Below are 13,863 nucleotides of genomic sequence, written 5' to 3' on the forward strand. Positions count from 1 at the left end.
CACTCACCTCAGCCTCCCAAGGCACGGGATTACAGGCTGAGCCACCGAGCCCGGCTCTTTATTACTTTTTAAGTTAATAAAATCAAGATGATTGTATTGGGTTGGGAAGATGGTGCTCAAAGAATACAAAATTTCATTTAGATGAAAGGAATAAGTTCAAGAAATCTATTGTACAACATAGTGATTGTAGTTGATAACAATGTAATGTGTTTTTGAAAATTACTAAGAGCATAGATTTTAAGTATATTTACAACAAAAAAGTTTGTGAGATGACACATATGCTAATTAGCTCAATTTAGGCATTCCACAGTGTATAAGTATTTCAAAACAACATGTTGTACATGATAAATACATACAATTATTGTTTGTCTATTAAAAATAATTTTTAAAAGTGACCAAAAAAAGATGATTACATTGACCAGTCTAGAAATAAGAAAATTAACTGGCAGTTTTCCACCTCCCTTACTGCCCACATCACTCACCAATTCCTGAAAGGTTTAATCTCTCCAATGTCAATTAAATTCATCCCTCTCCTCCCTACCTTTTGCTACTGTGCCCATTTTCTCTCTCTCTCATTGTTCAAGCACTATTGGTCTTGCCTCTTCAACTAGCTTCTCCATTCATGCTGCACACTGCTGCCATAGTGATCTTCCTAAATTGCAAATCTGCTGTCACTCTCCTGCTTAGAATCCATCAGTGATTCTTGTGAGTTTCAGGATAGCATTACTACTTCTGAGCTTTGCATGTTAGGTCTGTCATGATCTAGCTTCTGCCTGTTGAGTTCTTATTTTCTGCTGCTGTTCCACATCTGAAACTAGTTCCAGTCATACTAAAGTGTCGGAAGTTCTCCAAATATGTTATATGCAGTGTTAGGCCTATACTTTTGAACATTAGTCCCTATGTGTGAGAAATGGCTTTTCTCTTGTTTTTAGACTACCTAAATTCAAGCCATCTGTTCCTCAAAGCCTTCCTCAGTGCCTTATTTGATAGCATCTTATGCATAATAATATTTGTACATTTATTAGACTGTGTTTACTGTTGTCTTGTTACTTGTCTGTCTCCTTAAGTGAATTGTAAGCATTTGAAGGACAGGAACTATGTCTTATTCGTATTTTAATATTTATCATTAACAGTGCTTGATGTATAGTAGGATTTAATACATTTTTGTCTGAATGAATATGATATTTGAAGGAAAATAATTAGTCTCATATTTGGCTGATCTTTAGATCCTAGAATTTGTGAAAATGTTTTTTAAAAATCAATAAAAGTACAAATTACATTAATCTATTAAGAGTTTGAGTTCTCAGTAATTTTTATTAGATTTTGTTTCTCTTTATTTTACTCCCTTTTCTGAAGATGATTCTTTTCACCTGAGGAGGATGCTAAGTATCCTTGTGAAAAAACATTATCCTTCTCACCATAAGTAGAAACCAAGCACATGTCAGAGCCACAAACTCACAGGGAAAGCCATGAGTCAGGAGGTTGGACCAGATAACCTGAAGTCCCTTTTCCCTCTTATTAATCTAACATTCTAAACCCAGAAACTCTCATATATCATCACTTTAATAATGACAATTTCTTTTACCTCTTGTTTTTGCTACTTCTTACAAACTAATCAAAACTAAGAAACAAAATTAATTCCACAGGTATTTAAAACTCAGCAAAAATTTGTAGTTTCATTTAAGACAAAAATAAAAACATATATTAAAAAGAAAGTTTGGAATAAAAGCCAAAATAATTGTACTATATTTTTGAATACACTATGACTAACGTAAAAAATATTGTGAACAAGGATATACAGCCTGCAGTTTCATATTCATAAACTAAAACAGAAACTTAAAGACTATAGAGAGCAGAAAATTTGAAGGACATTTTCTTCTCCTCAGTTTTCTGTTTTTTTCTCCCTTTTCTGTAATAAGAAAAATAAAATTTCCATACCCACAACCCATGTCATTAAAAACAATTTTATATTTGTGGTTCTAGAAGAACTTGAGAACTTATGGGGAGAGAAAAATCTCTCTGCAATACACACAATAGCTGTGTGACCTTATGCAAGTTACTTAACCTCTCTGCTTTGTCTTATCTATAAAATAGTGCATTATGTATATGCTTTGTAGGGTTATTGTAACCATTAAATGAGAGAAATATATAAAGTGTTTAGAATAGTGCCATGCACATAGTAAGTGACAAAAAAGGTGACTTGTCATTGTTATTATTACTATTTATGTAGGTTCAGGATGTCCAGACTTTCTAAGGCCAGGAAGCAGCTTGACTTCTCAGCAAATCCCATCTCATTTTGTTCCTTCCTTTTTTCCTTTTATAACTGCTCATCTGCTCTATGTTATCTCTTTTTTTGGTGTTACTCCTCTTCCCCTATATGTCCTTCCTTTGGCCTCTTTCCTTCTGCCTTTTTATAGTCATGAATCTTTATTCATTCTCTGGCCTCTACCACTTACATATTCATAATTTCACTTTATCACATTTTTCTCTTTCTTTATGCAGCGGACCATGTGTCAACTTATGCCATATTTGCACAGACATTTAGGCCATCAGGGGAGTTTATGTTTGAGTTTGATGAAGATGAGATGTTCTACGTGGATCTGGACAAGAAGGAGACGGTCTGGCATCTGGAGGAGTTTGGCCGAGCCTTTTCCTTTGAGGCTCAGGGCGGGCTGGCTAACATCGCTATAGCGAACACCAACTTGAATATCCTGATCCAGCGTTCCAACCATACCCAGGCCACCAGCGGTACTGCCTTTTTTGCTTCTTCCTCTCTAGTCAAGTGGGAAGGCATGGGAGGGCCCTTGTGCCACACCCAGAATGGAAGATCCAGATGCCCACTGTTGAGGGATCCTCTTCCCCTGAGCGGACACGGGCTTATTGCAGTACAGCTGGGGGGTGGCATCAACCCTTCTCACGTGTGAGAAAGGCTGAGCTGAGTGAGACTGGCCAGTGGACTGACACTCCTGGCTCTGATTCGGGGACCCAGAGGTACCCTAAAGTCTAGGCCTGAAGTAGATGACATCCAAAGGTGGAACCTCTGTGATTCAATCCAGATCAGGGAACTCATCAGGTCCTGTTTCCTCCCAGAGCCCCCTGAGGTGACCGTGTTTCCCAAGGAGCCTGTGGAGCTGGGCCAACCCAACACCCTCATCTGCCACATTGACAAGTTCTTCCCGCCGGTGCTCAATGTCACGTGGCTGCGCAATGGGCAGCCGGTCACTGAAGGTGTCTCTGAGACCATCTTCCTGCCTAGAACAGATTACAGCTTCCACAAGTTCCACTACTTGACCTTCATGCCCTTGACTGACGATGTCTATGACTGCAAAGTGGAACACTGGGGCCTGGACGAGCCATTCCTTGGGCACTGGGGTATGCAGTCCCTTTTCCTCTTCTTAATGCAGTCCCTTTTCCTCTTTTTATCTCCTGGCATCCTCTCCTCTACTCCCAGGACCAGGAGCGCCCTCTATACTAGCCTTCCCCACTTGCCCGGTCCAAACCTCTCCTTGTCCTAATTTGCCATCAACTTGTCCATACCCTTCAATTGCCATGCCCATCCCAGGCCAGCCCACACCCTCACTGCACTTTCTGACTTCATCTTTATTCCTTCCTCAGAGGCCCAGGAGCGTATTGATATGCCTGAGACGATGGAGACTGTGCTCTGTGCCCTGGGCCTGCTGCTGGGCCTGGTGGGCATCATCGCTGGCACCATCCTCATCATAAAGGCTCTGCATTCTGGTCGTGACCCCAGAGCCCAGGGGCCCCTGTGAGTTATTGTGGAGGTGTGGATCTTAGGATATAGTTAGAGGAAAAAAGGAGGAAGCCTTGGATTTGTACTATATAAGGAAAAAAGTAAAAATTCAATTTGATAAGTGTACATTGATCTCTTAATGACTTAAAAGCATCGGGCTGCATAACAAAACGGTACTGATAATTTACTGAGTACTTAATATGCTCAGCCACTATTCTGAGTATTTACATTTATTAACTCATTTATCCCCATAAATACTCTGTGAGGTAGGTACTGCACCATTTTACATGAGAGGTAATCTTACACATCTTCTTACATACACAGAGACATTAAGCAACTTGATCAAGGTCACACAGCTAGGAAGCAGTGGAGCTAGCTTTCCAATCCAGGAAGTCTGGATTCAAAACTGCTTAACCACTGTCCTATACACCCTGTTTTATTAAAAAAAAAAAAAGACCGACCTCAGACTCTACAAGAGCTTATAGTCTAATACTGAATCCAGATCCATATTTCTATATATAATTGCACCTCAATGTTTCAGTTGTCTGTAGACTATTTGCTGTCTTTACTTGGACTTACAGAATGGAAAAGCTCACATAAAAATGCCCCTTCTGGGATTCCATAGTTTTCTACTTACCATCACACTTACTATGTGTTATATATTTGTATGTTTTGTAATTCTCTTCCATGGTGATGATCACATTTACTTCATCATCATTATTATTATTATCCTCGCTGGACCTCAGGTACAAAGGGATAAGTTAATAATACTACTCAGTTCATGTATAAGGTCATCATCGATACCTCCAAGTTCTCTCTCTTATTTGTTCCCTTCTATTCCCAGGCTTTACTCTCATATCTCATCTCTTACCCCTACCCCATAAGTAAATGTTCTAGTAGATTTGATGAGTTTTCTTTTGTTTGCAATAATCCGTATAACATGTAGTATTTTCCTTGTGTACGTGTATTTTTTAATTAACAAAATGACATTATATTATAGGTCTAATTTTGTACATATAGATTGTTGCTTCCAGCTCTTCTATAATATTCTACTCCATACATTCATGTGTTAGTCTTTTTGTTTTGCTATAAAGGAATACCTGAGGCTGGGTAATTTATAAAGAAAAGAGGTTTATTTCATTCGGTTCTACAGGCTGTATAAAAAGTATGGCACCATCATCTGTATAGGAAGCATGGTGCCAGCATCTGCTTGGTATTTGGTAAGGCCGCAGGAAGCTTTTACTTGTGGTGGAAGGCAAGGGAAGTCAATGTGTTTCATGGCAAGAGAGGATGCAAAAGAGTGAGGAGGAGGTGTCAGACTCTTTAACAACCAGATCTTGAGTACACTAATAGAATGAGAACTCACTCATTACCCCAAGGAGGGCACCAAGTCATTCATGAGGGATCTTCCCCTGTGACCCAAATGCCTCCCACCAGGCCCCATCTCCAACACTGTGGCATCAATTTTTTGACATGAGATTGAAAGGGGACAAATATCCAAACTAAATCAATCCACTTATCTATATTCCCACTAAGATACCTGTACTATTTCTGGTTCTCCACTATTGCAAGCCATGCTTATATTCTCATGTGGACCTGAATATGCATATGGACTTGCATCTCTGCAATGTATGCACCCTAAAATGGGGTTGCAGGGTCACTGGGGATGCAGCTTCTTAATTTGATTAAATATTATCCATCTGCTCACCTGAATGACTGTGTTAATCTATATTTCCCTCGGCAATACCTGAAATTTTCTACAACTAAATTCACATCAGCACTGAACGTTATCCAGTTTTCTAGCTTTTGTCAATTTCATGTGCATAAAGGAATACATATGCTACTTTATTTTGCACTTCTTTAATTACTTATAATTGAGATTATCTTCTATGTTGGTCAGCCACTTTGGGGTTCCTTTTCGGTAAATTGCTGGTTCACATTCTTTGTCCAGCTTTGTATTGTGGGCTCCTATCTTTTTTTTATTGGTTTGCAGGATCCTTGTATAGTCTTCTTGTCCCTTATCATTTTAGGCATTGCAAATGATTTCTCCAAATCAGACCTCTTGCAGCTTCTTCCCTGGTTTCCTTAATTAAACAGAAATCTTTAGTATTTTATAATCAAATTCATCAATATTTTATATATTGCTAATGAGATTTTTTAAAAAAGAAATCTTCTTCGTACTGAGGTCTCAAAGATACTTTAAAATGTTTCCTATAGTTTTAAATTTCACATTTACTTCTTTAATTCTTCTGGGATCTACTTTTGTGTTTGATGTGGATCAAGCTTTATTTTTCCCCATATGGTGGTGATTCATCTTTTATCTGTAAGTTTGTGGGTCCCCTTTGTTATATTGAAAATTCATGTTATAGACAAGTCTGTGTCTGAGCTCTATATTGTTCCATTTTTCTATTTTCTCTCTTTGTACCAGTATCCTAGTCTTATGATTACTGTGACATTGAAGTATGTGTTACTATCTAGTAGGGCACATTCTTCCTTTTTTTTCTTTTTCTTCATTCAAACACATTTATAATTATTGTCTATGATAATTTATAATTATTAATAACAGAATGAAGTGAGTGGAAAATGTCAGATGTTAAGAGGAAATATGGAAAACAGGATTGGGACTAGGGTGAGGTGAAGGATGTACTTGTCTTATGTGCAAAATTTAGAGGGGTACCCAAAGAACTCAGTAATAAAAATAAGCCACATTTTAATGAAACAACTTAAAAATCAAAATTAATGCAAAAATACATGATTTTAAAAATATCAAAAGAGAGGTATTTAAAGAAAATGGAGAAGAAGCAAGGAGGCAGAAGAACTAGGAGAATATCACATAAGCCAAGGAAGGAAATAATGTCAGGAAGGAGGAAGTACTGATTAGTGTCAGATGTTCAACTGAGGTCATTTGAGAAAATATACCTAGGTTTTGGAATTCCTTCAAAGAGCGTTTTGCACAATGTGAGCATCCTTTCTTCATTGCCATTACTGCAGAATTAAATTTATTCTCTGGTCTCCATAAAGTGACCCTTTCCCTTCTCAGCATAATTTGGAGACTTGAAGCATGTGGGACGCTCCCAAAATCAGCTGGGGTTTGGGGGTGAAATTCAATTACTTTAGAATACTCCCTGTTTCCTAACTGCTGTTCACCTGGAGGACCAGAGCATGACAGGAATGACCATCCTCTCCCTGGAACCTGTATAGGACAGAGAAATGGGGGGATCGGGTATAAAGGAAGTGGGGGAAGATGGGCCTGAGTTTAGAATTTTGAATCCAAGAATGGAAGTAACTATGTGTATCTTGTCACAGGTGACAACATTCTGGAAAAGAAGAAGACTTGGGAGAGATCTGAATTCTAGCTGCACTCCAGTTTTGGCTTCCCGTCTGAATTCACATGCTCTCTGCTATGGCTGACTTAATTGCTGACCCTTTAAATTCTGTCCTTATTTGTGATCTTAAAGTGCTCAGTCCTTAGTCAAGTTCTCAACAAATAGAAAGTTATAAATAAATGTTGATATTTTTGTAGCACTGGTATGGAGATTATCCCTTTACTGGTCTTCTCATTCTCTGATCTCCTTTGAAAAACTCTTCCCTACCCTCTTTCTGAGATTACCCTGAAACCAATAAATTCTTCAGTATTTCAGAGCTGGAAGACTCTGAGTTCTTCTTGCTAAAAGTCTAGAACCAGGTCACATATGACTAATTTTTTAAAGCTGTGTTTTCAAACTGTGTTGTGGATGTAGTTACTGAAAGTTCTGACCACACCTGGATGGGAGGGTCTGAGAATGTTGATTCAGCCCTGAGTTCTTGTGAGGAAAACGTATGCAGGGTAAAATTTTACTTGGATGAAGCTTTAGTTTGATATTGTTTAAGACTGCTTGGGATCTCTAGGGGATGAGATTTGGTCTGTCTGGATCAAGATTTCAAGCAAATCTGGGTTCCATTCACAACCCTTGAAGTTCCTTCCCAGGGCTAGATTGTAACTATAGCGATTTCTCATGAAGTGCCTGTCACATGATAAACTAAGAGCCAAGAAAGAAAATAAGTTGTCCTAATTCATTTCAACTCATACCTGCTATAGGCAGTTACTACATGTGTGAGAGCTTAAATTATAATTAACACAGATTTCAGTGAAAAGATTTAGAAGAACAGTGCTCTTCTAAAGAAAGAAAAGTGTCTTATTTGAACAAAGTTTTTTTTTCTTCTTTTTTTTCTGTTTTTGAGTTGGAGTCTCATTCTGTTGCCCAAGCTGGAATGCACTGGCATACTCATAGTTAACTGCAGCCTCAACCTGCTGGGCTAAGGTGATTCTTATGCTTCAGCCTTCTAAGTAGCTGGAACCACAGGCATGTACCACCATGCTTGGTTAATTAAAAAAAAAAAATTTGCTGTAGAAATGAGGTCTCATCAAGTTTCCCAGGCTGGTCTCAAACCTCTGGGTTCAGCAATCCTCTGCCTCCCAAAGTGTGGGGATTACAGGCGTGAGCCATCACACCCAGTCTTGTTTCTTTGCGAATGTCCTCTAGATGTTAAAATGAAAAGAGCATGAAATGGTAAATACTCAGATAAATATTAAAACTTGATTTCTAGTTGTTTTTATTTTTTAATTTATTAAAAAATTGTTTGAAATAAAAATTGTATTTTGAGGTTCATAACATATCTAGAAGTAAAATGTATGACAACAACAGCACAAAGAACAGAAAGGGAAAACAGAAGTATGGTGTTGTAAGTTTCTTATATATGTGAAATGGCGTATTACTATATGAAGGTAGAATGTATTAAGTTAAAGATGAATATTGAATATTACCAAGGATAAAGAGGGATAATTCATAATGACAAAAGAATCAATTAATCAAGAGCATATAACAATCCTAAACATGTATATACCTAGAGCTTCGCAAAAAATGATAAAAATAAAAGAAATAGACCAATTTAGTTATATTTTAATATTTCAGCCCCATTCTCTGAATAAACAGTAAAGCAATTATGTGCAAAAACCAATAAAAATATGGAAGATTTAGATAACATTATTAACCAAAAATGTGATCTAATTGATATCTATAGAATACTCCACTCAACAGCAGCAGAATACACATTGTTTTCAAATACACATAGAACATTTCACATGCTAGATCATACACTGAGTCATTAACAAGTCTCAATAAGTTTAGAAGGATTGAAATATTACAGAACATTCTCCAAAAAATAATTAGAATAATCTCTAAAAAATAATTCTCTAAAAAATAATAATAATTTTCTGAAAAACAGAAGCATAATGGAAAAAGTCCAAATATTTCAAAATTTAAAATCACACTTATAAATAGCATCTGGGTTAAAAAAGAGCCAGAAAGAAGATTAGAAAATCTTTTTAACTGAATATATATAAAAACCCTATTTCAAAATTTGTGTAATTAGAGAATAATTTATAACTTTACATAATTAGAAAAGAGAAAGACCCTAAAATAAATTATCTAAGCTCCAATTTTACATGTGGCTTAGATGGAGTTAGAAAAAGAAGAACAAATTAAACTTAAGATTGGTAGTAAGAGAAAAAATAAATGTAATATAAATGGGCAAGTAATAGAGAAAATCAACAAAATCAAATGCTGTTTCATTAAAAAGCTTGACATGTTGATAAACCTCTAGCTAGATGGGTTAAGAAACAGAAGACTCAAATCACTAATATAGGAATGAAGGTGGGTATATCACAACAGATCATACAGACTTTAAAAATATCATGATTAAATGTTATGAAAATGACAATACATTTACAATGACAATAAATTTGACAATCTAAACTGTTAAATTGAATTTGATCTAAAGCTCCCTTCATATCTTGAGTCCCTACATAGCAAACTGCAGCCTAACATAACCTAACAGTACTATAGACAAGCTGCAACCTAAGAGTATTCTTATAATAAATAACTGAGTCTCAGCCAATCACAGGTTTCCAGCTGATTATACTATGTCCAATTAAGGCAAATTCCTCATCACACCATGCCCATATAAGGCAAACATTGAGCTGTAACCAGTCAAGCTGTTTTTATATGATGCTTCCTGTTTCTGTCTATAAATACCGACTGCTCAGACTGCTCTGAATCTCTCTTGGTTCTGAGGGCTGCCCAATTCATGAACTGTTCTTTGCTAAATGAACTTCACTAAATGTAATTTGTCTAAAGCTTTTATTTTAAAAAATAAAATAGAAACATTCTTTGAAATATTCAAATGACCAAAACTGACTCAAAAAGAAATCTGAATCAATGAAAAAAATTGAGTTTGTAATTTAAAAAAAACCTTCTCACAGAAAGGTCCAGATGCCTTCCAGGTCAGATAGCTTCATTGATTAATTCTATCATACCTAATGGAAAAAGTCCAAATATTTCAGAATTCAAAAGGACACATCTATACATTTACAGAATAAATAATACCAATTCTACACAAATTATTTCAATAAAAAAGAGAACACATCCCAATAATTTATGTCTAGTACACCAAAACCAAATCTTAACATTATAAGAATAGAAAACTAAGATTCATATCTCTCACAAACATAGGCACAAAAATTCTTTATATATTATAAAGCTTAATCCAACAATATATTAAAGAGGATAATATAACATGACTATAAGAGCTTATGCCAGGAATAGAAGGCTTGTTTAACATTCAAAAATCAATATAATTCCACATAACAGAATAAAGGAGAAAAATTATATGATGATCTCAATGGATACAGAAAAAACCTTTTGCTAATTCATTATAGATGCTCCCAGAAAACTAGGAATAAAAGGGAATTTCCTTACCTAATAAGAGGCATTCACGAAAGCCAACAACTGACATATTTTCAACTTTTTTGGAGGTATTTCACTTCCCTCATAAAACTATTAAATTACTTGGTATGAGAGTGGGATCCAGTGACAAAATGTTCCCCACTGGAAAAATATGAAATGGATCTAAGTTGGATATTCTGTGAACAGTTTCTATACATTTTATAAACATGAAACTATTAACTATCTAATACTTTTAGAATGTGGCATTCTTTTTAAAAAAATTTTTTTTCAGAGTAGAAAAGCAGGTTTATTGAGTATGCTGCAAGGGAGCAGCAGACAGAACACCAATAAAGGAGCTATTCCAAAGATGGCATTCTTAAAGAAGGATGCCAGATGGGCATGCTGAACAAAAACACAGTTTGCAGAGAAAAATGTTTCTAACAGAAAAATTAAGAACAAGAGTTTGAGGTAATGAAGGAATAGCCAGATAATTGAGCCCAGCACATATCATAAGATGAACTTGGAGATTGTACACTAGTGAATTTTCTGTGGCATAATAACTGATGCTGTAAGTGTGAGTGTGATCTGCAGGAGAACAAGTATGGAGATGAGCAGAAGGCTGAAAATTAGGTCTTACGCATATCTTCACTTAAATATGGGGAAAAAGCCTGGGCATGGTGGCTCACACCTATAATCCCAGCACTTTGGGAGGCCGGGGCGAGAGGATTGTCTGAGCTTAGGAATTTGAGACCAGCCCGGGTAACATGGTGAGACCTCATATGTACAATAAAATAAAGCAATAAACAAAATTTGCTGGGCATCATGGCATGCACATATAGTTGCAGCTACTTGGGAGGCTGAGGAAGGATTGCCTGAGTCCAATAGGTGGAGGCTACGGTAGCCATAATTGTGGCTCTGCATCCCAGGTTGGAGACAATAAAGTGAGTGAGCCTCCGACTCAATAACAGCAACAACAGAGGTGGGAAAAGGAGGAGCAGTGCATAAAGACAAATACATTCTTTCCTGCCTCAGCATTTTGGAGTAAGTAGGGTAAGGAGGAGAGGGCTGGTGGGAAGAGAATAACCAGTCTCTCCCTCTCACTTGTAACTAACTAGTTGACCCTCAATTGAGTAAGAGCCAATAGTTTGAAGTGCCTGTCAAAGAACTTAATAAACATTAAGCTGCATTAATATCAGCAATAGTTCTATAATAAGGAAGGTGATATATCACCTCCCATGCCCTGCTTGCACCTTAGCCGAGGCCCTTTACATTCAGACAGATTTTTAAGAAAAATCTGTACCATCTGGACAGTGATAGAAAGGAAAATAGAAAACAAGAACGGAATAGATGAAAGACTTGTGATTTGGGAGCCATTAAAGAATCTGGGTAAGTTTGGTCTGGAGAAGTGAAAAAGGCAGAATCAGGGTTGATTTCAGAAGCTCCAACTCCAAATGACTATACCTCAATTATGAAGGTCCTAGGAAGTCAGGCAGGGGTGTATTGTTTTATTTTTAAGAAAAGTATATTCACATATCTTTAAATACAAGATGCATTACTGAATCCATTTTTTTGGCCTTAAATAGAATGATCTGCTCCTAGTATAGATAAGGCTCATATAAATCCTAAGCACTTATGTATGAGAGAGGAGCAGAAGAATATTCCTTATAGTGAGAGAAGGTGAACCAAGATTATTCCAGCCCATCCTCCCTTTGGCTCTCACTATGTTTTCAGTTCTTATAGAAAAGTCTTTTTTGGTATTTAAGCTCAATTGCTCTTATTGTGAGACAAGTAGAGGCAGCATATTAACCCAATAAAAATTATTTTTCTGCTTCTTTCCTCCATTCCTCTTTGAAAAGGAAGTATTTCCCTCACTCCTTTTCCTGTTTCCCTCTCTTCGCCAGGGTCTCCATTGCTCTGGGTTAGCATACACAAGTCAACTGAAAACTCAGTCCCAAGAAGGGACTGTTGAACACCCAATTGTCTGTGTAATGGTTGAAGCTAGACTGTAAGAGTAAGAGACAAAGGTTGATAGAACAGGTGTGGAGAAAACCGTGATGATAAGAATTCTTATGTATGCTTAATGACTTTCCCTCCAGCCAATGAGAAGTGAGTGTGCAGCACTGTCACTTGTGTCCAGCTAACAGAGGTGTTGTGATTGCCCCGAGGTGAGTTATGGAGAAAAGAGAGGTTTTATAACAAAGATATCGTATCCTTGAATTCTGAAAGACAGGTGGCATAGTATCAAGAAAGCAGTTTTGTTTGATAGTGGGGAAATGTGTCAGAGGTTCATGTGGACATTTAAGTGATAACTGAGGGTCTATGTGGGTTCTTGGGAAGAATGTGTCCGCCACATTTGATAAAATCTTAAGTGTATACTAACTGGGGTTAGAATTGCTGCTTCACAGGAAGAAGCAGTCAATGTAGCCACTGATTAAAGCTGTAATGCCTGTATCCTTTCAGTATTTTATGACTGATTAACAGGTCTCAATCAGAGATGAGCAAACTCAAGGAAGGGAAAACAAAAGGAAAAAAACAAAAATAGGGCATGGGAAATAAGTTAGAAAAGAACAAAACAGTTCATAAATGTAAATCCTGATGATGTTCCTGCTAATGTCATCTTGTTTTGTCTATAACAGGAAAGTAAAACTGTCCTCTTCACTTTGTCTTCTAGATCCTAGTCTCACGGCTAAAATTCATCTGAAGTATTAATAGCAGGTTACTTTTATTAAGCTGCTTTTCTAACCATGTCATTTCTTTGCTCATAAACTTTCACTGAATCCCCAGTGCTACTGAGAAAGCACCCAAATTCCCAACTTGGTCCCCTACCCATTAGCCCCAGTCTAAATGTCCAGCCTCCTTTCTTTCAACTCCCATACACAGACATAAAGCTCCTATCCCTTGTAGTTCTTCCTGTTATACCAGAGCACTTTACCTCTAAAACTTTTCCATGCCATTTACTCTAAATAACATGCTTCCATAAAATACCCTGAACCTTATAGCTCTCAGGTTTGAGGTAGAAAAAAGAAGCTAACAAGTACATTAGCATCCGTTTTCTATCTTCCTTAACTGTGGCCCATAGACTTTTCTCTTTTTTTCTTTCTTTCTTTTATTTTACATCGGGGGGTACACATACATGCGTGTTCATTACATCGACATATTGTGTAGTGATGGGGATTGGGTCTCAGGTGTCCCATTCTCCAGATAGTGAATATTGAGTTCCATAGGTAGTTTCTGAACCCTAACTCCCCTACTCCCATCTCCCTTATTGGTGTTCCCAGTGTCTATTATTTCATTCTTTGTGACCATTTAGTTCCCACATATGAATAAGAACACATGGTGTTTGGTTTT

The 13,863-nt window shown here is 37.0% G+C and overlaps 1 protein-coding gene across 1 annotated transcript in view; it reads left to right on the plus strand.

Moving 5' to 3' along the window:
* The window catches only part of LOC103262695 (HLA class II histocompatibility antigen, DP alpha 1 chain-like), a 16,494-nt gene extending 9,119 nt beyond the window's left edge, over positions 1–7,375 (plus strand). The window contains exons 3-6 of the mRNA XM_008060344.2: positions 2,503–2,748; positions 3,091–3,372; positions 3,616–3,766; positions 7,058–7,375. Coding sequence (XP_008058535.1) covers positions 2,503–2,748; positions 3,091–3,372; positions 3,616–3,766; positions 7,058–7,061 — 683 coding nt within the window. The 3' untranslated portion in view covers positions 7,062–7,375. The remainder of the gene's footprint in view (positions 1–2,502; positions 2,749–3,090; positions 3,373–3,615; positions 3,767–7,057) is intronic.
* The last annotated feature ends 6,488 nt before the right edge of the window (positions 7,376–13,863 follow it).

This window comes from Carlito syrichta, unplaced genomic scaffold (assembly GCF_000164805.1).
Source record: "Carlito syrichta isolate Samal-C Ts95f unplaced genomic scaffold, Tarsius_syrichta-2.0.1 Scaffold92604, whole genome shotgun sequence".
NCBI classification, from domain to species: domain Eukaryota; kingdom Metazoa; phylum Chordata; class Mammalia; order Primates; family Tarsiidae; genus Carlito; species Carlito syrichta.